Source organism: Archocentrus centrarchus, chromosome 15, assembly GCF_007364275.1.
Source record: "Archocentrus centrarchus isolate MPI-CPG fArcCen1 chromosome 15, fArcCen1, whole genome shotgun sequence".
NCBI lineage: Eukaryota > Metazoa > Chordata > Actinopteri > Cichliformes > Cichlidae > Archocentrus > Archocentrus centrarchus.
The window spans coordinates 7,588,633-7,613,686 of record NC_044360.1 but is presented as its reverse complement, the minus strand read 5'-3'; the positions used below and the strand labels follow the sequence as shown (position 1 = coordinate 7,613,686).

Here is a 25,054-nt window from a genome sequence, read left to right as displayed (position 1 = left end):
TGCTGGTCCCTCATCCCATGTGCTTCTTGTCCAGTTTTGCTTCCTCTTGTCTTGTCTTGGTTAATTATTCCCAGCTGTGTTCTCACCTGTTCCCAATCCTCTCATTATCCTGTGTTTGTATTTAAGCCCTGAGTTTTCCTCTGTTCATTGTCAGGTCCTCATCATTGGGTTTCTTCCCACTGTGCTCTTCTCTGTCAGTTTGAACTTTTAGTTAATAGTAAGTTTTCTAGTTCATGCTGCTGGCCTGGTCCAGTTCTGAGAGTCGTATGTCCCAGCAATAAAAACTGAAGTAAAGTTACATTCTGCTTTGGGGTCCTCAACCTGCCGGCCACAGCGGTACATGACAGAAGGTCCTTTTTTCACAACTGTTCTGACATTTCTCTTCTGTCAGAGTGCAGATTTGACACAAGATGCAGGAATACTGAATAAACAATAACCAAAAATCAAGTAGTCATGAAACAAAAAACTCTGTCCCAGACCCAGGACCACAACACATATCGTATCAGACTTCTTTTAACATCCCAGTAGCTCCATAAAGTGGTTGCTAGTCTTCCCAAGGGCCATAGAATCCCATAAAAACAAACAAAACATGCCAGAAATAGTCAAATTGAAGGATGGGAGAATAGATAAATTTGTTTTATTTCAGTGTGAGGCATGTAACACTTTTTGACATGCTTGCTATTCATTTGATCATGATGATACGAGCCTAATTTGCTTTAAAAAAAATAAAAGAAAAAGAAGTCTGTCCCAGTTAATGATTCACAATTAAAATACTTGTCATGGTTCGGCTGTGTGGCAGGAAGGTTTGGACCCAAATGCAGGACGCAAAGCAGAGCTGAGCTAAACTCAAAAGCGTTATAAAGCGTTACAAAAAACAACAGAATCTCATCCGAGGCTGAACAACATAACAATTACAAGCCTCGGAGAAAATGCGGACAAAACACTAAACTGGGGAACACACAGGGCTTAAATACACACACTAGGTAATCAGCAGGGAACCACAGGTGAAACTAATGAAACTAATAACAACACAGAGGAAGCAAAATTAAACACAAAGCACAGGGAACACAGAACTGTCAAAATAAAACAGGAAGTGAGCAAACAAGATACAAACGCAGACTTGAAACCACACAAGAAATAACATACATCCTGGGGAAACAGACACAAGAGACACCACAACACAAGGGAGGGACACTAAGGGAAAACACAGGGAAAACTAAACTCTAAAGCTACGGGAAAGGGAACCTAAACACCACACACAAGGAAACAATGGGAAGGGAATGAAACACAGAAAAGGGCCAAGACACCGGGACAAACACACCGGAACACAAACACGGGGCAGGTTTAGCTAACTACTCTGGGTCTGTTAACCCTAAAATGAGGGATACTCGGGTTTGCAGCTCCAGAAGGAGAGCTAACTCCAACTCTGAGTCAGCTACCAGGGTAACAGACTCTGTGATCCTAACCTGCTCGCTGGCAGGTTTTATCCAACAAACTCCCCTCCTGCTGCACCTGAACCGCCTGTCTGACACGCCGATTCATCTCCTAATTCATAAAGTTGCTGCAAAACGATCAGATGTGAATGTTAGAGATGAACTGAAGTGATTTTAAGACTTGAAAACTGAACTAAATGGATTTAAAGTGACTTAAATGTTGTCAGCATTTTGAAAGTTCTGGTGTCTGAAATTCAGAGTATGAATTTTGACATATTTTCCACTGAAAATCAGCTAAATTGGTGATCATAGGCTCTATAACGGATCTGCAAACTGTGTCCGAGTCCACCTGCACAGCAGGAGGATCCAAACGGATCAGGATCACGGGTTCAGACCAGATCCAGATCCAGTTTAGGCTCCAGTCATTTTCCAGCTCATCCAGCCCAGATCTGTTCATAATGGATTCATTTTCCCGACATGATCTGCATTCTTCATGTAAAATGTCTCATCCAGTTTGTTGAACATGCTTCCCGGAATAGGCCCCAGAACAAAAGGAAACCGGAACAACATACAAATAACTAATAACAAAACACCAATCAACAACAACAAACTGAGGATCTAAACTGTAAGGAAATCTAAGAAAACACAACCACAAAATACAACAAAAACAGAAAACCGACATTCCTAATGAGTTTTTTTTTTTTTGAGAATGTAATACTTATTCTGCATATTTGTAAAATATTTGCCTGTGATGTCAAACCACACAGAATACTAAGAAATTCTTTAAAGACTTTTTCTTTCTTGGTGTTATGGCCTAAAAGGATGGAAACAGCAGTGAAGAAAATCTCACCACAGTGTTCCTTTTGTTTCTGTTCTGCTCTGGATATTCCAGCCATATCACATTATTTCCATCTATTTCCAGATTTCCTTAGAAAAAGATGGAATTCTGGACATCTGCAATTCAAAGCAAAATTCATGTGCTGATGAACTGATTGCTGGAGAAGAGCTGCTAAATGCACCATGAAGTGAGATTAGTTTTTCAGCTGCTCAGCGACTGAACTTTGAACCTAATTTGGACTGTAAAAAAAAAAAGAGAGAGGGGAGATTATTAAATGCTTCATAGCCTGCTTGTTATCAGAATCCAGACACAAAGCATTCCTGCAGGGGGTGTAAATGATATCTTACCCACGTCTGACACAGTGTCTTCTCTGTCCTGCGATGTAGGTATCATCTGGCCCGTGGAGTGTATCCCGTATCCTCTCCGCTACCTTAGCCTGGTGCTTCCTCAGACCTACGCCTCAGAAGCCCTTCGCTGTATCATGTACAGAGGTAACGCTTACGCACATTACACATCAGCAGGTTAACGTCATGAGTTGCCCATCTGGTGTGTTGGTAGGGTGTGGAAGTTAGATGCATGTGCACGGCTCAGATGATTACGTTGTGCATAACAGACCCAGTCGTCTAAATCATTAATCAGCTCTGGATCCAGTGTAACTCATCTCCCAGGAGGTGTAGTGGTTTCACTCTGTCTCCCAATCTTTTCTCCTCCTGTTGACCTCTGAACAATAAGACCTGACGACAGCACGAGCTCCCCTCATGTTATGTGATACAGAGGAAGTCAGAGGAGTCATTTCCTGTTTGAAGGCCTTATCATTTGGGTGCAGTGGAAGAATTCTGACGGGCACAAGTCAACAATGTCAGAGTTCAGTTAGAAAATGAACTGCAACTTTCTTTTTTTCTTTAAACTTGGAATCTGCAGCTTCATCCGGCCGCATTTGCTGATTGGACTCAGTGACTGTTTAATCTCACACAAAATGTCTATAAACTCAGACCCAGATTTACTGTGAATCTATTATGCATCTTATTATTTTCTTAATTTTTTCCAATGGTGTAAGTTCATATTAAACATGGCAGATAATGAGGTCAGCATATGTATAAGAGATCCCTGTGGAATAAAGTTCAGGCTTCAGTCTGCTCTAAACACTTTTTTGAAAGCCTGAAACCAGGCTTTCAAACGGAAGCCAATCAGAGGAAAGCTGGCTTAATGTAAAAAGAGCTACAACAGCTTGTTTAAAACAGAGGCTGAACTAATGGGCCTGGTATAAGATATAGTAGGAGGATTATTTTGAAATGTGAATCATGCAAACCAAGTCTAATAGAGTCCTATAAATATGGAGATGGAAATTAGCATAACAGGTCAACTTTAAATGAGTTTAAGCTGCATATTTGAGTCATTTTGTTCTTTTTTTTCAGTGAATATTGATACGTTCTATTCAGTAAATGACCAAAACACATCATCCTTGATCAGGACATGTTGTTTCCCAGTTATATGCTTTTTTCTTATTATAAAGCCCTGTTTTGTGTTTTTTCTAAAGGGGTTAAGTTAGTAAGGTTTTGGAAAACTAATACCCAAATCAAAAAAAAGTTCAGAGAGCAGCTATAAAAAAAAAGAAGCAAAAATCATCCCTGATTTACATCACAACACTGTGACTCTTTCGACGGTCTTGCCCTTTTTTAGATTGCTCCCTGAAAGTCCAGTCTGACCCCTTGCAGTCGTGCATTTGCAAGTCAGCAACTTCCAACTTGAATCTGTTTTGGCAGAACACTGTAAATGCATATATATAAAAAAAAATTTAAAGCATGCTTCTTTTTGCACAACCGATCTGACATTTCTTCTTCATGTGCTGAGAGTGCAGAGTACAGCCAAAACGTTGGTCTCTAAGATGCAGCTGGAAACCCAGCTCCCACTGATGCTCCTCAGCAGCTCTCTGCACAAATCACAAATATAAGGTGGTTAGAATGAAACTCTAAGGATTTAATCTAAAAACTAGCATGAACTCTGGGAGAGGTGCGGAACTGCATAAGGAGATAACCTTGAAGGGAGGGAGTACACTTTTTGCTTTCTTATAGGTGCAGTCTCAGAACTTTTTAATCAAAACTTTTATAAATACAGTAATAATCAGCTTTGTCCACGCACTGGCTTAGTTTCTGTGTCCACTATTTTTTTTAATCCACATAGTAAATATAAACATAAATCTTCTCACCAGGCTGGGGTCTGTCTCGGATGATGGTGTGGCGAGGCTTTGCTGTCACCCTGGGCTGGAACACTTTCTTCCTCATCCTGGCGACAGTCATCTTAAAGCTGCGGACGTGACAGCCTCACCCCACAGAGCGTCCCTTAGAAATAGGGTGAAGCTTTCAGGTGAAGTCCCCAAGTCAGCGGTTCACTTGGGCCTCCTGCATGTGGATGGACTGGGACAACAGCAAGGAAAGGGGAGGGGGGTGCGTTCACTGTCATTTAATGGTCTGATGGGTTGAATGCATCAGTTTCCCTCCTCCAAATTATCTCTCTCACACACACACACACACTTACAAATATTCACACTCTTGGGGTCCCCTCGCCAGCTATCTGATCCTGCAGCAGCTGCTTTGGCCTGTTTAAATACAAGTGGCAGTTTGAGATTCTGCACATAGAAATACACACGATACTGTGTGTTATATCGGGATCGTGTGCAGTCTTCTAATTTGTTTCACTTCTATCTGCAGCTTCTTTTAACGCCACACCATCCGAACGGCCATGTCCCAGTTCATGGTCACTTATTCAAATTTTTGTTTGCCTTGAGTCTTCATGCTACTAGAGATTTGTCTTTAATACTCTTTATTTGACAGGTGAAGAATCCCATTTTGGGGGAAAAAGAGGAAAAAATTGTGAATGTACTGAATGTAAATGTAGGACACTGGTTTTGTACATACAGTATATACTGTCTACCTTACATATATTTGCATTATAAAGGAAAATTTACTGAACTTTAGATTTAAAAAAGAAGAATCTTAGCACAACAAAGGATTTTTTTGTCCACAAGAAAATGTGAAAATGTTTTCCAAGCAGAAAACCCGAGAAGACGATTGTTACGTAATGTCATGGGACTAGCTTTTAAAGTGCTGATTGCATCATGTTGCTCAGAAAGTTCTCACCCATTCCCACAGAAACACCGTCTTTGCTGTCTGCTTGCTTTTGTGTTCAGTTTTATATCCTGTCTAGTTATGACTTGACAGGAAGTGGTAACTGTGTTTCATCTTGCCGTGTTACCAGGTGCTGAAAAATCGTCACGTAGAGGCGCATAATTGTTGTCAGTTCAGCCTGAAAGTTTTCTTTATGGGTTTCTTTTTTTGTGTGTGTGTGTGCCTGTATCTCTTGTAGGAGGAGATTGGTGATGGGAAAGTACTGGTACTGTATCTTTTTTTTTTTAATTATTATTTCTCTCTACTTTGCGGGACAGAGTGGAGGTTGTTGGACAGATTTCTTCTCGCTGGTATATATAGCTTTACTAATCCATTCAGTTATATTTTTTACACAAACATTTAAATCGCTCAGACTTGATACTTTGTTTATTAATCTTTAACAATAGTACAGATTATGAGTGATGCTGTTTTTGGATTCAGCATGTCGTGGAGAGGGTGTTTTGTACTGTGTGGTGAAAAAAAGGGAAGAAAAATCAAAGAAAAATGCAGAAATGAGGTGTTTAGAGTCAGAAAGCTTGGTTTTCCTTCCTTTTTTATGTAGAAATAATCTGCAATGAAGACATTTAAATTTTGAAATGACTCTTCGGGATGCTTTGGCATCCTACAACAGATACCAATCTTTATTTTGGGGGGGTATTTTTCTAATTAGAGACAGGATTTGTTTACTTTTGACCTTTTTTTTTAAATGAAGTATTAACAAACATTAAATAATGTGGTAAAGCTGAGTTGGAAAAATTTGCACTCTTTTTGTAAAAGATATCAGCTGTGCTATATAAAACAGGACAGTCTTATCTCTTATACAGTAGGTTCTGTGTTAAATCTACACCATAGGTGCATCATAACCTGATGTGCACCTCCCTAGAAATGTAATTACATGTTGCACTGATGCATCTGCATAGGTATAAATGCTGGCAACCGTGTTGCCCACTACATTGTAAGCTTTGCATAGATGCACTGCAGAGGGATAATTTAAGTGTAAACTAGTGAGCTGCCTGCCATTTCCCCTAACATCCTACCTTTAAAGGAATAGTTTGACATACTGGGGGGGAAAGGCCTATTAACAGGGATAAATGAAAACTGCTTTAATAATGAAGTGACAACCAGTAACAGTTAGCTTAGCTTAGCACTAAGACAGGAAACAGGAAAACAGCCAGACTCAGTCCAAAAATAACTAAATTTGCATACAAACAAGTTTAATGCTTAACACATTGTATCTTTTTCAGCAAAAAATAAATAACTTAATCTTTTTATCTATTTCCCAAAATATCAAACTTTTTCTTTAAATATAAAAACCTCTCATGGGCCCACTAAACCAACATCATGTTGTGCCACTAAACCAGCAGTTTTGGAAAGTTTTGGAAATGTTTACATTCATTAATGCTTAATAAATCAGATTTTATTTTATTTTTTTAATTTTTAATTTTTTTTTTTTAATATCCTATAGATCTAAAAACACGTACTTACTGATGCATAATGTTTTGGTACCCATGATGCAACAGTGCTGGTAATGGCAGTTATATTATTAATATATCCAGTAACAGGATAAATAATGAATCTAAATGTCTGTAAATCCCTCTGCCCGCTTTGTGCTGGATTACATTATGTTTTAATGATGATGATGTACATGCACCATGCTGTGTATTAAGATTTTCCTGCGCTGTAAATCTGCTCTTGTTGCTCTGCTGTACATTCACTGGTGTTCCTGTCGCACAGTTTAGGGGACATTGTGTTCTTGATTGGTAGAAGTAGAGTGGTGACCTCTACTTGGTCTTATAGAAACAGTTTTCTACGATCTTCAGACGATTCCTAAATGGACTTTACTGTATTTTGCCAAACTGTGAGGATATACTGTAGCTCTGTTCATATTCTTACCTCTGTGCCTCGGTTGACTTTCATCACATGATAATGTATCTTTATATAAAATCATTTTAAAGTGGTGGACAGTCTCTGCTAAAATCGGTGCAGCTTATGTGAAACTGTTGCTGATTCTGTGAAGATGCTTTTTTGTTTATTTTGTTCTTGGACAGCTGAGACATTTTTGCCAAAAACTCTCTTTGATCTGTATAAAAATGATTTTTGTTCAAAAGTGCTCTGCATCCATTACTGAGGGATGACCTTATGTCCACTACTTACATTTGCTTTCAGTTGGAAATATACCTACAAGACCAGCTAAATAATATGTAAAAACAAACATCTAAGCAAAGGTCTGCATGTCGTTCCATCTTATAAGGTTTACAGGAACTGCAGTTATCCAACCGAAGGACGTGATTTAATAAATAGGGGTTCTCCTGTTTTGGTCCCGTAGTGCTAAATAAAAGTGCGGTACATCATGGCTTATTAATTTAAATATTTTAGTCTTTTGCAAGAAGGATGTGGATCAACAGTGGCCAAATCGCTTGATTAGTCATTCACTTTAGACCAAAAATCTATCGTCATGAAATTTTCTCTAGCTATTCCTGGTTTCATTATGATGTATTCTACTTTGACGATCCGCTGACCTTTATTTCTGCGCCACCAAGAGAATTGTATTTTTTTGTTGATTTTGAAATATCTTAATATGTTCTGTATGGATTTCTGTGCTGTTTGCCATGCAAATTCATGCTACCTGTGGATGAACTGCAATAACAGTGATTCCCTGACCTTTCAAGAAGACTACGGAGCAACAAAATAAAAAGTCAGTTTCTTGGGTCCGCTTTTACAATCTGCTTGCTAACAGGCTAATCTAAAACAGTGAATATCGTAAACACGATATCTTCTTAACATCCTGCAGAGTCATTAAACGTATGTTTGCACGCTAACGTCAGCTTTGCAGCCTGTGCAGCTTTGCTAAGTACTCTCTGAGAGAACCTGCTGAGAGTAATGGCTGCTCTTTATCACACATAATGCCTTGAAATGTCTGATTTCCTTTATTCTAAAAATGTGTTTTCTCAGTTTATCTTGATCAGTCAGTATATCTGTGCCTACTTTTTTTTTTTTTTTTTGGTTTGAAGTGGGCATGCCATGAGGAAGGATTGCACAAATCAGACATGTTGCAATTTTTACATGCAAGTGACTCCAGTTGTTTTGTTGTCTATGTTGCCAAGCCACCATCAGTCAAATCTGACCAAACACCCATAATGCTCTTTAGAAAGCAGATTAGCTGCACTATGACAAACAAAACACCCAGGCACATTTGATCACCAATTATCGCATCAAAAATATTTCACGCTGTTAAGAAATTTTAAACCGGTTTTTCAGGGGCTTTACAGCGAATGCACGCCTGAAAGTTTTTCTTCAACTCACTTCCACAGTTAGATTAGAAGTAGCCAACTCTTATTCAAAGTTTAGTCTTTTTGTAGTTGGAATATTGCAGTTCATGTAAACAATGTTATGAAGGTTTGTGCTGCCAGGATGAATCACATCCTCTCTGCTCCAAACTCTACCTCCGCTGTCTCTCCCTAAAGGGCATGTAAAGCATTTACACTCCTGTGTTGTGACATTTATGCACTGTGATAGCGGACAAGCGTGTCTGCATTCATTTATTCTCATACAATAAACGCGGCTGAAAAATCCTCCCTTTGTCTCGTTCTTCTGAATCTCGGAGCCGTGCCAGATTTTATTCAGTGCCTATAAAATCCCCGCAATTCCTGTGGTTACGAAAACACCCGAAGGCCATGGACGACAGATTTACTCAATGACTTCATGCTTGCATCACTGTGTTTGTTACCTTAGTGATGGCGGTGACCCCATCATGTCCTGTATCCTTACCTGATCAGTTGACTGTTTGAACTCTGTGCGTCTTTGTTTGCAGTAGATTCATGTTGTCAGGGCTTTCATTTGTTTATTCAGTCACATTGACGGGGCTCGCCTCCCTTTGTGGACCAGAAACATGAGTCCCCATAACATAAATAAAGAAAAATCTAAGCCTAAAGGATGGGGTTAGGCTGAGTCTTAGGGAAATTAATGAATTTCCTCTGAAGTGCTGGAAACATGACTGTGTGTGGTAAGCATGCCTCATGGGCCATTCTTCGTGTTTATGGGGGATAATGAGTCCGTGCATGCTTGTGTTGGTTTACAATCTGAGCACAAATGTTTCTTTCATTAAACATATTCAAACATATTTGTGTATGAGCTGTCAGCAGACTGCTTTGCAGCCACATTTGTGTAGTTCTTGCATGAGGGCAAAAGTTTATTTACAGAACTGCAAAAAAAGAAATAAAAAAATAATATAAATTAGATCAAAATACATCCTTTGTATTACAAGTCAAAACATGAATCCAGGTCAATTTAAGACATGAATTTAACCATGGAATGTTAATTTTTTTACATTTTTTTTTTTCTACATTAATCTCAACAGAATGGATGATTCAGCCTCTTTTCAAAAATGAACATCTGCATTGATGCTGTTTTTCTTTGGTGTGCACACTGCCATAGATTTTGGCTTTGTACCAGATATTACATAACTGGCTTTGACACAAAAAGCTGTCATTGTTTGATATATTGGCTTGAAGCTGAGCACACACTGCCAAACTCAACAATGCATTAGTTCATCTCTCAGCAACTTCTCAGCTTTTTATCTTGTATCTCCTGTCTGTCGGTGACACTTAGACACCAGCCTTTGGTGCAGTTTTTTGAGAAAAATTTGTGTAAATTCTATGTGCACAGCTGTTCCTTGGTGCTTAATATCCATTCACAAGACACTTTATTAGATACACCTTGCTAGTACAAGTGTACCTAATAAAGTTTTGTGATTGGCACAGATTCAACAAGATGCTGGAAACATTCCTCAGAGATTTTGGTTCATACTGACACGACAGCATCACGCAGTGGCTGCAGATTTGTCAACTGCACATCTATGATGTTCCAACACATCCCAAAGGTGATCCACTGGGTTGAGATCTGGTGACTGTGGAGGCCATTTGAGTACAGTAAACTCACTGACAAGAAACTCAAGACTCAACTGAAACTGAAGACTCAAGAAACCAGTTTGAGATGATTTGAGTCATCCTGCTGGAAGCAGCTATCGTTAGGTGGGTACACTGTGGTCATAAAGGGATGGACATGATCAGCGACAATACTCAGGGAGGCTGTGGTGTTTAAACAATACTCAGTTGGTACTAAGGAGCCCACACCGTTACACCACCACCATCAGCCTGAACTGTTGATATTGTTGATGCTTTCATGTTGTTTTTGCCAAATTCTGACCCTACCATCCAAATGTCTCAGCAAAAATTGAGACTCATCAGGCCAGCCAGTGCTTTTCCAGTCTTCTTTTGTCTGATTTTGGTGAGTCTGTGTGAATTGTAGCCTCATTTTTTTTATTTTTACATCAGCACCCTGTGTTTGACATGATGTTCCTCTGCATACCTTGGTTGCAACAAGTGGTTATTTGAGTTACTGTTGCCTTCCTGTCAGCATGAAGCAACTGACCATTCTCCTCTGACCTTTGGCATCAACAAGGCATTTTTTGCCCAAAGAACTGCTGCTCACTGGATAGTTTCTCTTTTTTTGGAGATGGTTGTGTGGGAAAATCTCAGTAGATCCTGAAATACTCAGACTGATCCATCTGGCACCAACAACCATGCCACATTCAAAGTCACTTAAATTAGCTTTCATGAAGCATGAAAATAAATACACAAATATGAACTTTAACCATAATCAAAAGATAAATGGAGCTAAAATCCAGATATTAATACTGAAAACATTTGTTTTTACAGCTTAAAAGAAAAGAAATTTTTCTTCTTCCTGTTATTATTATTAGTAGCAGTTCTGTTAGCTCATCTTTATTTACAATCAAAAATAAATGATGTTTCCTTCAAGAAGTGCATGTTTCAAATGCACCATATGTGCTTGTGTGATGTGCAGTTTCAGTTGTGAAACTCCCCACACAATTTTCTTTTCAGTCTTAATTGCTGATCATCTCATGTACACTCATTCTGCTCTGAGTCTAACATTTCAACTAGGGTGTACACCTCATAATGCAACCTCTGGAAAACAGATAACACCCTCACTGACAGGCTGCTATTAAAACAGTCCTTCAGTTCAGTGTGAAATGGGAGACTGGTTGTCTCTCCACAGTCGATTACAGGCATTGGTGAGCTTGGTGTACTACCTAATTACTGTCAGTGACTCTGCAATTATGTGCAATGACACCCAAAGTGATGGAGGACTATAGCCTTTGTGTTGCCATGCTGAGTGCAACTCAGTCACAAATATACATACATATATATGATGCAATGTGAACAAAATGTACAGATACATTTGTAACAATGGGAGTCAAACATGGTAAAAAGGTACTCTGAGTAAACAAAGTAACTGATCCAGATGTTGCAAAGTTTGTCAAACTTTAAATGAAGCAGAATTCAGGTTACAACTGTACACATCTGTTTGACATTACCTCTAATCATTTTGAGACTCGTCATATGTTTATTCTCACAAAATGTTCCATGTTTTATTCTTTAAGTTAGCTTGAAATTAGGCCTTGCCTCAAATTAACTGCTGTCCCAGTTAACAAAGGGGCAATAAAACAGGAGAAATGCAGTGAATTAGATACATACATAGTGGTGCACGTGGCAATAAAAGTTATGATTTAAGGAGATGCAGTCATGCGGGGGATGATTTCATCTCCTCAAATGGGACACAATCAGCAAACCCAGAACAGATGAAACCAAATAAAAGCTGCATTAACCACTATCAGTTTAATCAATCTGGAAGAGTGCACAGAAGAGATATTTACAGCAGAAAATGATGTCGTCTGTTGGATGGACTGTCTAATGTCTTGTCCAGTAGATATGTCTTATCAATGTACATGTTGTACAGTAGTCAATGTACTGGTTTACAGTGGCTATAAAAGGATAAAATGAAGGCGTTGTCTTTGGAGCTACACATTCTGTTTTCCTGTTTGATTTGAAACAGATGTAAATTTAAGAGAAAAAAGGTTTTTTTTTAATTCCCCTATTCACTTACTGAAATCCGATGAGGGCTGCTTGAGATATTCAGTCCCGAGTTTCACAGGATTGTAACCAGCACCATGCTGAGTGCTTTGTTAATGAGCATTAAACTCTAGTCTGTAATAAGTCACTCTCCTTTTTTAAGTTTGCCACTAAATCATTACTGACTCAGTTTGCTAAAGGTCTAACTCATCCTGTTTGATCTCTGTGGGAGCAGCAGGAAGCCAAATCTGAAATGTCATTATCATGTCAGGGGTTCTTCAGTAGCTCCAATTTCATTGCTGCACAAGAGATTCAGACACAGAAACTGTCTGAACTGCACATTTGTATCATTGTTTCAAATAAACTAAGAACACAGAGGAATTGTGATTTACCGTTTGTGAATAAGAATGTGAGACAGGTTCACTAGTTCACTAAAAAGCCGTACCACATGGTCAGATTCATAGACAGCACAGTTTCATGTTCTATTCATAGGATGAAATAAAAAAGTAATCAGAAGTACACGGTGTGATTTTAGCTATGGTCAAAATCTTTGGTAGTTTGGCTAAATATAACTGTAACTGTTATTTTTATAAGTCATAAAGGGATGGATATGGTCAGCAAAAATACTCAGGTAGGATATGGTATTTAAATTATGCCTAGTTGATACTAAGGGGCCCAAAGTGTGCCAAGAAAATATCCCCACACCATTACACCACCAGCAGCAGCCTGAGCCCTTGATACAAGGCAGGATGGATCTATGCTTTTACATTGTTTGCAGCAAATTCTGACCCTACCATCTAAATGTCCACCTAAAGACTCATCAGACCAGGTAACATTTTTCCAATCTTCCATTTGGTGAACCCATGCAAATTGTAGTCTCAATATTCTGTTCTTAGCTGACAGGAGTGGCACCTCCATATCTTGTTGTGTTGAGTGGCTATTTGAGTTATTGTTGCCTTCATATCAGCTTGAAGCTGTCTTCTCCTCTGATTTCTGGCATCAACAAGACATTTTCACCCAGAGAACTGTCCCTCACTGGATATTTTCCCCTTTTTTGACCATTCTCCGTAAAGCCTAGACATGGGTGTGTGGGAAAATCCCAGTAGATCAGCAGTTTCTGAAATACTCAGACCAGCTGGTCTGGTACCAACAGCCACGCCACGTTCAAAGTCACTTAAATCAGTTTTCTTCCCCATTCTGATGCTCTGCTTGAACTGCAGCAGGTTGTCTTGACCATGTCCACATGCCTAAATGCACTGAGTTGCTGCCATGTGACTGAATGATTAGCAGAGAGAAGAGCTTAAGCTCTTGTGTCTGCTGATTAGATAATTGCATGAACAAGCAGTTGAACAGGCATACCTATCTATAAAGTGTGTAAAGAGTCCAAGATTGCTTTATTAATGTTAAGTTAATAACTGCTGATGTGCATGTTTCACAGTAAATATACAACCGCTGGGTTTTGTTTAACAATAGATATTTTCTCATTTTAAAAAGGCAAAATTGTAAAAAGTACAATGCATTAAAAGCTAGTCTATAAGCTTTAAATGGACAGCATTTATATTGCACTTTTCTAGTCTTACCGAAGTGATGTATAAGATGCTAATTGTGGCCTGTATTTTTAGAGTATTATAATGCATACAGGCAGGGGGCTTTTATTTTAAAATCCCATCAAGAAAGAGGGCATCTCTTCTCAATCATTTTCAGTGGATACCAAGTGAGGAGTTTCAGTTTGCTTCGTTTACATCTGGAATAAATTACAGTGCATACTGCAACATATTGTATGTAATACCACCCATTAAACTTTCTCAATCACTCTCAGAAATGTTACTGTATAATTATAATATTTGGTTCTTCAGTGGGACAAAGCAGTGTTGTTAGGAAGGACCAATTCCACAATTCCTCATTTCACAATATGACCAGTTGGCTTGAGTTTGTTAATCAAATACACAATGTAAAGCACACACACACACACACACACACACACACACACACACACACACACACACACACAGACATGCACAAAGCAATTCTGAACTCTACCAATTACAAAAGTGCTCAGTCTTGTAATACCAGCACACACACAGACAAACACACACACACACACACACTATGTGCTGCTTTGTGATATGCTAAACATTCTGTAAACATTACCCTGTGCATGGTTACTGTCACCATGGCAGCATGACAACAGTGCTTAGCCCGGCCCCTCAAACACGGGACAGTAGTGTTATTTAATATTTGGCTTCCCATGAGCACAGCATGTTTCTATCACATAATCCTGTCACACCAGTGAAGACTTCTCCATGAAGCCTTGTGCAGCCGAACACAGCCCAGCTGTTGCTATGTTTTGGTCTGATCGCACAACAACAACAAAGGATAAAGTGCTCACAGAGAACAGACTGGCCTTAGTGCAGTCCCACACACTTTGTCCACATTCAGCATCACATGGGACGAGAGCAGATGCTTTTGCGGAGATTTAGGGCACTTAGATCATTCTGTGGTCGTGTATCAAGTTAAGTAAGTCAGGACGAAAACAGATCTGTTTACGTGGCTGTAACTGAGGAGTTTGATGCCAAAATAAGATTTTAGGCCAACATGTGAAAAAGTTATTTTAATCTACTTCTTTTTTTTTTTTTTCCAAAACAGCATCAGGACAGAAGTAGAAAACTCAGATTGTCTCAGTCAGTCAGTTCAGTCAGTTCAGTCTCTGTCAAAACATTCAGTAACAGCAACACTGCCCACTCAGTGAAACTTCCACTTGATTAGTTTTGGTAAGTTAAATGTTTTCTCTCTCTCTCTCTCTCTCTCTCTCTCTCTCTCTCTCTCTCTCTCTCTCTCTCTCTCTCTCTCTCCATCCATCCATCCATCCATCCATCTTCTTCTGCTCATCCAGTTCTGGTGGGCTGGAGCCAATCCCAGCTGCCATAGGGCAATATTGAACCAGCAGCAGAAGTCTCTCATTACAGTTAAAACTCAGAGCTTGTTATCTAAAAGCCATCTCACTGTATTGTTTTGTCATCATCATTATTGTATTTCAGATTTTTTTTCTTTTTTTTTTCTGAGTTATACGTGTTTCTGTCGTTTAGTGGTTACAAACATTTACCCAACATACCAAAAAGTTTGCAACCAGGAGGAAACACAAACCCAGACTTTGGGGTTCGTAAGCTAGTGTACTCCTGCTGCTGGTGCAGATAAATGAGAGGGTTACAAATCAAATATGCAGAACCATTTGCATTTATACCATTACACTTATTTTTCTGCATTTGGCAACTTGCAAAAAAAAAAAAAAAGGTTCATAACATATGATAAAGAGCATTTATTGAGGTTGCATTTGGGCACATCAAGCGCACATTCAATTTATCAGTGTTACTGCGAAGAAGTATGTTTGGAATATATTGAGTGCAAAACAAAAGTTATTTGAATAGCTCTGATTTTAACTACTAATATGAGCATTAATTAAAAAAATAAAATAGAACTGATACCTTTCCTTTTTTTTTGACCGATGATAAATGCGGATTTTTTCCAAAAAACAATACAAATAAATAAATAAATACAAATCAGCAATGTATAAGCTCCAAAGGTCAATCCAAGGACAATCTTAATTCATTCCTTAAAGTATAATTTTCATGTTGCATCTCTGAAAAGTTTCTTTCTGTCTGCATTTACAAGAGTCAGAATTTTGGTTTTGCACATTTATTGCAAATATAAAATTTTAACTGTCTGTTGTCACTAAGTTGTCTTTATTATGAATCCAAGTTTCTTTGTTTAAATCATGAGTTTTACTATTTATTTATTTATTTTATGAAGAAGAGACAGGAATGTGTGGAAAGATACACAGCGAAGGGCAGAGTTGTCAGATTTGTGTCTGTGCCACTGCATTTAGCCTGGTGCCATATTGTTTCCTGCTCAATCTGTGAGCCAAACCAACACTGCAAATGTTTTAATTATCAATTTATTAATTCTTAACCAAGCAGCAAACTCTGAGGCTGGAAAACGAAGCCAACATGGAAGCTCTAAGAAACTGCAGTTCCTCTTAAGGCCACTTGAGGCTGGCTCCAAAGTGGGTCAGTCCCCCCACACAATAAAGTTATGCATTATTAGGAGATTAGACTTATGCTGAGACAGCTGTGGCTGATGGCTGTCTGCTAGGCTTTACCTCTGTTAATCTGAACTGGACAAAACTGGACGTCTCAGCAGCGATTGTGGTAGTAGCCCCTTAACTGGCAAGGGCCCGGTGACGGGCCGTTTGTAGTCCCTTTTATATGGCAGGCTAGACCCTCCCATTTTTATTGACACGTCATTCGGCCAATCATGTAACTGGCTGCACCAAATCACCTGACAAAGCTACGTGACGCCCTCTGAGTATTATTGGCTCTGGGAAACCCATTTCTTAACATGATTGGCCGAATGAGGTGTCAGTCAAAATGGGCGGGTCTAGCCTGCCATATAAATGCACTTCATTCGGCCCGCGGACCAGACGCAGCCAGTTAATAGGCTATGAAATGGGTTGTTCAGAGCCAATAATAACCAGAGGGTGTTATGTAGTTTTTGTCAGGTGATTTTTTTGCTGCCAGTTAAGGGGTTAAACCCCCGTCCACACAGGAAGCAATTCCCTCATGGCTATCAGGCATTCCTAGGGTTGCCTATGTAACACTTTAATACATTTATTACCTTGTCATATGTCAGTCAGTGATATCCTGCGTTCTCATTCATAATCACTTCAAGTTTGCCGTTATTACACTTGAAGTTGCTGAATGTCACTAACTTTCTGTCACTGGCTTTCTGTGTTCGCCTGTTGCCACATTGCTGCTAGTTGCTTCCTGTGTGGATGTGGCTTTTTTCCCTTTTGAACATTTTTAATGTAATCAATTCAAATTATGTAGCTTCCTGTGCAATTAACTGTACAAATACACCCTCAAAAATGTCTGTCCTCCAGTTTTGATGAGTAAAATTGTAGCATTTTATTTGTGTGTTACTAACTGCTTATACAAGGTATAACTGAGAGATTATTGTCTCTATAAGATATACTCTAACTTTAACAGAATATCATAGGAGTTTTACCATGGGAACACATAAGCAATGGCAAGATCCACCTGTACCTGAAGGTTTAAAAGCAGACCACATGCACCACATGTGTGTGTCTACATTTTTCATAATTTCCTTGATGTTTTACACAGAAGTGCAGTCCACTGGCCCCTGGACAGTGGAGCACTTGTCAAAACATCCATCCTGAGCAAAGCGAACTGGCTGCAGCGCGAGGAATCAAAGGAAGGTGTGTCTGCTGCTTCCAACCCTGGAAACGACCATGAGCAGTGTTGGTGTTGTAACCATAGCAATGTAAACAGGAGGATTCAAACACTGATTAAAATGTGTGCAAAGATTATGCAAGGTGTGTGTGTGTGTGTGTGTGTCTGTACTTATACTTATGCTTCTTAAGTCAAAGTCTTAAAGTCTTCTTTCAGTCTCAGCAGCCTGTCGAAAAAACACTTCAGTTCACAACGCCCACCATTCACTCCTGGCATCCAGCGCAGCAGCAGGCGTGTATTTTATTAGCAAACGTAAGTGTGTGTTTTACAGCGTCGCAGCGGCATAAAAATAAGTCTGTCTCTGTGTGCATGCGTGTGTGTGTGTGTGTGAGAGCTGTGTGATTACCACGAGGAAAACTGAGTTCAATTTAATGTGTTCTTGGCCTCTCCTGATTTTTCCACTCATTCTCACATCGGAGGAGTTGTCTCCCACTCTATCCAAGTATATACATGCACACACAAGCATTGTCAAAAAACTTGAAGTACTTCTGGTAAGACTGATCTTTCAGGAGTTATATACACACAGCTGGAGCTGAATTGCTCTTGTTTGCGCCACATCTGGTATGGTTTCACTTCCCAAGTCTTTGAAGGAGAAAAGGTCATTTCAGTGAGATTAATCTTGGTCCTTCAAATGTTACAGTAATTTTTAAGGTTTGAGTCAATGTTTTTGTTAATGTGCATAACTATTAATTAACACTTCTTATTTTCTTAATGCAGTGGCTTTATGAGCTGATCCTCTTTGACAATGTGTTAGAACAATTGTGACTTTCACATGCTGTCTGCTGTAACTGGTCTGAGCCACCAAACTAGTTTCCTTTCTGTGGATTAATAATCTGATTGAACTAAATTTAGTGTTGAACAACAGCTCTGAAATCTTACATAACATGCTGTATTCACCAGAATTTCTCAAGCATAAAGTTGGGAGTCATGTTTTTTTTTGTTTGTTGGTTGTATTTTTTTTTTTTTTTTGCCTTTGTTCGACAGTCACTATGTGAGAGACAGACAGGAACCACACATTTGCTCATGTGTCATGGCTAAATTAAACTAAGGCTATTATAACTTATGCCTAAATGACTATGCTACTGGTTGCTTCTTATATATGGGTCAAATGGTTATATACTTTATTTCTATGTTCCACTGGCACAATTCTTAACTATCCAACATATTTCAACAAATTTGGGTCACCAGTCAAGGACATGTAATTTTAAGGATTTCTGTACAGGGAATTAATATTTTGACAAAAACTAACAAAAAAAATACAATTTAAAAAGTACCTCAGTCACATTTATACCATGATAGCTTTAGTGCAGGCTCAACAACTTAAAATAATAAGTGGCAAAAACAAATATAATATCCAGCATAAAAATCTCCCAAATCAAACATGCGGTGCTACCTGCTGTGACAACCCCTTGTGAAAAATTGAGCTTTTTTATTTGTGTTTTAATGCAGTCTGGTGATTTTATTGTTGTTTTTTGTTTATTTATTATTATTTTTTATATCAGATAATATCAAAACAAGTTACACAGACAATTCAGAAGACTAGTTCTAATTTCTGTCCCTTGATTGAATACTTGGTTGTTAAAATATACAATAAGATGCAGTTAGGTCCATAAGTGTTAGGACAATGACAAAGTCCCCCATTTTCAGAAGCTCAAAAGGGGGTTTCATGGCCTGCTGACACCTGTTCCCTTGCTATTTCATAAAAGACTCCAAATGTTGAACAAACATTTGGTAGTTGTTACTGGACCTCACAAAATGACTTCCAAGGAGAAGTCAGTGCAAGGTAAGGATCAGGCAAGTGCTGCACTGAAAAACCAGACATCAACACAGATCAAGACAAAAGCCTTAAATGGGAATACAGACTTTGGACCAAATAATAATAATAATTAAAAAACAATTACCTCAAAGCCTCTGCACTTTTCTGTTATTCTGTCACAAGCTGTTCATTTATCAGTTTAACTGGCAGAGGAACAAATGAGTATTTCTAGTGGTTATGCAACCCCAATTCCAAAAAAATTGGGACAATGTAAAATATAAATAAAAGTATAAGGCAACGATTTGCAAATCTCATAAACCCATATTTTATTCACGATGAAATATTTAAAACATATTGAATGTTTATACTGAGAAATACAATTTTAAGAACATAAAAAAAAGGTCAGTTTGAATTTGATGGCAGCAACAGGTTGCAAAAAAAGCTGGGATAGGGCCATGTTTACCACTGTGTAGCTTCCGCTTTTCTTTTAACAGTTACCAGACTTCTGGCAGAGGAACACTGTCTCATTCTTGTCTGATATAGGATTTTAGCTGCAGTCCTGGGTCTTCTTTTTCATATTTTTTTCTTTAATGATGCTCCAAATGTTTTCATTTGGTAATAGGTCTGGAATACAAGCCAGCCAGTTCAGCACTTCTACTAGGAAGCCATGCTGTTGTAGCAGATGTAGTATTGTCTTGCTGAAATATGCAAGGCCCTCCCTGAAAAAGATGTCATCTGGATGGGAGTAGATGTGCAAGCTGCCAATTCTATAGGCACTAATGCACCCCCATACCATCAGAGGTGCAGGCTTTTTAAATGAGCGCTCATAACAAGCCAGACGGTGCCTCTTAAACAGTTGAGATGTTTTCTGTATTCTATTGGGAATAAAATATGGATTTATGATATCTGAAAATCACTGCATTCTGTTTTTATTTACACATTACACAGCATCCCAACTTTTATGGAATTGGGGTTACACCAGCATTGTGTTTGTGCCATTGTGCAAAAATTATTAAGCTCAATTGTTTAACCATAAACATGCAGACATAACTGCATTTTTTGGGTTAGTTGGCCCTGCTACGGGTCACCTGGATCTACATATTGTATATGCATATCTCCTGGTGCTTCGTATGCACTATTGTGTCCCAGATCGAGACAAACCACCTTGAAAAACTTAAAGGTAATATTTAATATAAGCTAGAGAGGATCACAAGCTTTGTATTCACAACTCAGATGTGCGATGACAGCTTTGCCATTTAATTGCTCATTGAATAAAATAACAAAGGCTAGTTATACAAGCAGCTCAGAAAAGTTTGGTTCCACTGACTGAGTCCATGTCCTGGATACAGCACTATTTTGGTTCAAACAAAAACAAATAGAAAGCAGATAATTCACCACATCCAAAAATGTTAAGTTGGTTTCTAAAACAAAAAGATAATTTCTGGAAAACACCCACACACTCGCTTATCCTCACACTCTTACACAAACAGGAAGAAAAAGGAAAAAGATGGCATGCAGCGTCGTGAATACGAAGACAAAGATGGAGGTGGCAGCAAGACAGACAGCAATACATATTTCATTTCAGCCATGATAAAGCTTTAAAAAAAAACCCAGTATGTTAGAGGTTTCCACTGAAAGGGAGTGTCAAAGGGCACATGGGGAACAGAGTTATGTACAGCATGTATACAGAGTGATTATCACATGAATCTCACAGACTAACATCAAAGTGGAGAGCTGGTGATTCAAAGTGACTTCAAACTGAAGCGTCTCACTTTACTTTTATCAGTTGGGAGCATTTATTTTAACTAAATGTGCATTAAAAACAAGTACTACATTTAAAAAAAATACATTTACTCTAGAAGTTTCTGTTTCAGTGCATTTATTCTAATATTCTAATACAGTTCCTGCCGAGACAGTTGATCACCATTGTCTGACATGTGTACTCTGCTTACCACGGGATTAAAATGTAATGTCATGATGTCACAGAGAAAGTGAACTAGTCTTTCCAGATCTGCTTCTACCTGACTGATTCATACATATAACTCGTACATTTAATCCTGATACTCTCTAAGGAACTACGTGACTGTATTAGCAAACTCCTAAAAGCAGAAATATTAAAAGAGAAAGACTTTCACTTTTCAAAATTACATAATTTAAAAAATATGAGCTACCTCTGCTCCTATGTGGGTAAACTGATGGCTGTACCAATGTAACAACAGCAGCATTGATGGGAAGTAACTTTAGTAGTTATGTGTTCATTATCAGAAAGCATGGAGTGGATAGCACTGTTGCTTCCCAGCAAGAAGATCCTTGGTTTAAATCTCCTGTTGGGGACCTTTCTGTGCAGAGTTTGTATATTCACAAATGTATAACACAATAGCTTAAATAAGCATAATGTTATATAGATCAAGAAAAAAATGCAATATGAAAAAAAAATCTTAATAAGGGAAGAACTAATCTGAACTCCAGATGAAAACAATAAAAGGGTAAGTGGAAGAAAATGGACAGATGGATGGATATAACAAAGTAAAATATCTTAAATTCAACAAATGTCTTATTAAATGTAGTCAAAGTGTCGTAGAGATATAATATCAGTATAAAAGTGTGTAAAATGCAGTGGAGAGTGCAATAAAGTGATTTAGTGCACAGAGAGTGTAAAGTGTTGTGACAGAGCAGGCTGATATAAACTGTTAATATGAGAGAACAGATGATTTTCTGCTGGGCAGATGTGCTGCATTGTAGAGTTATTGCATGAGGTATGAAAGATGTTCTGCGTCAGACCTTGTGACAGCAAAGTTGAATCAGTCTGTTAGAGAAAGTGCTCCAAGATGGATAAGTGGCTAAAAAAATAGATGGATCTAAATTATGTCACATTTTCCCCATTTTTACTTCCGCCAAGGAGATTATGTTTTTGGTCACGTTGGTTTGTTTGTTTGTTTGTCAGCAGGATTACTCCAAAAGTTATGAACGGATTTCGATGAAATTTTGTGAAGTGGTTGGAAATGACAAGAGAAAGAAGTGATTAAATTTTGGCGGTGATCCGGATCATGATCTGGATCCAGGAATTTTTTTAAGGATTCTTCACTATTGCGGGATAGGGGGTTATGTTGTCTGGGAAAGATGAAAGATTATTTCACAGTATTTAGATACACGTATTACAGTGTCAGTGACCCTATGGCCTTGGCGGAGGTTTGCGCTCTCTGAGTGCTTCTAGTTTTTTTATATTATTTCTTAAAGCATATCTTTTAGTGGCTTTTTATATTTATTTTATTCTGAATTTCCCCAAATAACTTTGTAAGGTTGTTTTTCAGAAGTCTTTTATAACAAGAAATTCATTCGAACTTATAGGCTGTATATAATAGATGGGGGAGACACTATGATTTATTGTTAGTTTGAAAATGGAAAAAGTTAAACAGCCACATCTCCATTAAGTAACTGCAGTTTGAGCTTAAGTTAACTATAATAGTAGTTTGGTGATTCTGCAGCAATCATGTAACTGGTCAGGAGGATACTGACTGATGACCCTACAGAGGTCAGACTTTGGGAAGTACCCCTCCTGTTTCTGTGGCACTAAAAAGAGGCCCTTTATCAGTTTGTGCAGCTACACTATACTATGGACAAAGGTATTGCCTGAATTCAGGTGTTTTCAGTGACAAGTGTATAAAATACAGCACAGCCAAATCAGCCATGCAGTCTGCCTTTAGAAACTTTTGTGAAAGAATGAGTTGTTCTAAAGAGCCCACTGAATTCGAGCATAGTCCTGTAACAGGTCAGTTGGTAAAATCTCTTCCCTCCTAGATATTCTACAATCAACTATGAGTGGTATTATGGCAACAGTGAAGCCTTTAGGAGTCACAGCAACTCAGCCACTAAGTGGGGTTGCCAGCTGATGAGGTACATAGTTGCCAACGCTCTGCTAGCTCAGCAACTGTAGAGTTCCAAACCTCCTCTGGCATTAACATCAACACAAAAATGCACAGGGAGCTTCATGGCATGGGTTTATATAACCAAGCAGCTCCTGTAAGTTTAATGTGTAGGAGGCCCATCACCTTTGTCCATATGGCGTAGTTTTAAAGCATGACCTTACACAAATGCAAAACAAATGAAAATGTGTGGAAGATATTGTGCGCTCACCGTCAACTGTTGCAGTGTGTGGTGACTTAATTGAGCCACTTCTGCAGCTAGAGGTAATGTCTCTCCTCTTTGTTTCCTGCTTTACATCTGCAGTCAAGACAGATATTTTTGCACTTCTGTAACCGTGGCTACATTTCTGTATGAGTGTGCTATCTATGTATGGTTGTAATTATATGTAGCTTGTTTATCTTTAATTTTGTTGGGTAGCTTGTAAAGGTGGCCTAGTGTATAGGTTTATTAATCACAGGATTGAGTCTTGTAATGCTCTCTTTAAAGTGTAAATTTAATGGGTCTGTGTGACTGCAAGCACAATTGCACATAAGTGGTAGTGTGAATGCTCTCTCTCTCTCTTTTATTTATTTATTTTATTATTATTTTTTTATTATGGAATAGCAAAGTGACTTGAGCCAAAGGATCCCTATCAAAGTTGTTACCCATCCATTTCATAGTGGCCAAAACCAAATTTTGGACCATGCTGTAAGGAATGCTTTTCATTGCTTTAAGGTTAGCATGAGAGTCTGTGGAGATTGACTTTTGGAGCCAGGCTTAGTGGCCATCAGAGGATCTGTTTCATTTTTCAGCCTCAAGTTGGCGCTTACTTAAAAGTAAAAAAAAAAAAAGTCCGACAAATAAATAAATAAGTTGTCTTTCCAATATCTGTAAAAATCAGATATTGTAGACTGATACGTCTCATACGAGATGGGGGGGAAGTAAAACTTCAAGTCCCAGAATGCTTCGCGGTGGTGTCACTCTCCCTGTCCCCTCCTACAGCGCACGCTCGCAGGCGGAGAACGAGCAGGACGGGTCGGCTCAGTGTTTACGTTGAGATGCTCACAACAAAGGACAGCGCGCCGCGGAGAGGCTGTCATTTAAAATAAAGAGAAAGCATCGTGGATATTTTCTCTTTCGGTGAGCGGCGGCAACTCACAGCTCCTGGAAGGGGAGCGTAAAGAACAGAAATCGTAATTGGCTTCAATTTGATTTTTTTCCCACCCCTACGTGATACGGTTTGATTTTTATTTAATTTTTATTTTTTGTAAAGCAGCGAAGACGCGGAGAAATTAAGACGAAAATTTGTCTCTCATTTTATTTTGTTTTATTGTTTATTTTTACGCCAGTGGGACGATAGCTAGCTCCTTAGCCCAAGCAAGTTGGTGGGAAAGCTAAGCAGCTGAGACGGACCGGAGGCTTTGGGACAATAAGAGGACCTCATCATTTATATCGCAGTGAGTTCGCAGGCCACCTGACTTTGCTTGATAATGAAAACAGCGGGAGTTGTGCGAAAACAGCTATCCTGCTGTTTGTTAATAACTGTCTTTGTCCTGTAAACGGCTCCGGGACTGAACTGCTCCTTTATTAACGCTACTTTACCTCATTTGGTAATGTCCACTCACTCATCTGCGAGTAAAGTCATGACAGGGAGTGCTGCAGCTGCAGAGTGCTGATCTTTGTCTCGCACACACTCACATGCACCTGTTTTGACTGTGTGTT

The 25,054-nt window shown here is 38.8% G+C and overlaps 2 protein-coding genes across 6 annotated transcripts in view; both read left to right on the top strand.

Annotated features, from left to right (window-relative positions):
* The window catches only part of abch1 (ATP-binding cassette, sub-family H, member 1), a 34,797-nt gene extending 25,790 nt beyond the window's left edge, over positions 1-9,007 (top strand). For all 3 annotated transcript variants that reach the window (XM_030747717.1, XM_030747719.1, XM_030747718.1), the window contains exons 19-20: positions 2,658-2,762; positions 4,481-9,007. In XM_030747717.1, coding sequence (XP_030603577.1) covers positions 2,658-2,762; positions 4,481-4,587 — 212 coding nt within the window. In that variant the 3' untranslated portion in view covers positions 4,588-9,007. The remainder of the gene's footprint in view (positions 1-2,657; positions 2,763-4,480) is intronic.
* Positions 9,008-24,326: 15,319 nt separating this feature from the next.
* peli1b (pellino E3 ubiquitin protein ligase 1b) overlaps positions 24,327-25,054 on the top strand; it is a 51,757-nt gene continuing 51,029 nt past the window's right edge. Inside the window, exons 1-2 of one of the 3 annotated variants that reach the window (XM_030747492.1) lie at positions 24,327-24,472; positions 24,682-24,789. The gene's annotated coding sequence lies outside the window, so the exon portion shown is untranslated. Of the gene's footprint in view, positions 24,571-24,681; positions 24,790-25,054 lie in introns of all 3 variants that reach the window. The other 2 variants (XM_030747491.1, XM_030747490.1) reach the window with 2 other exon arrangements.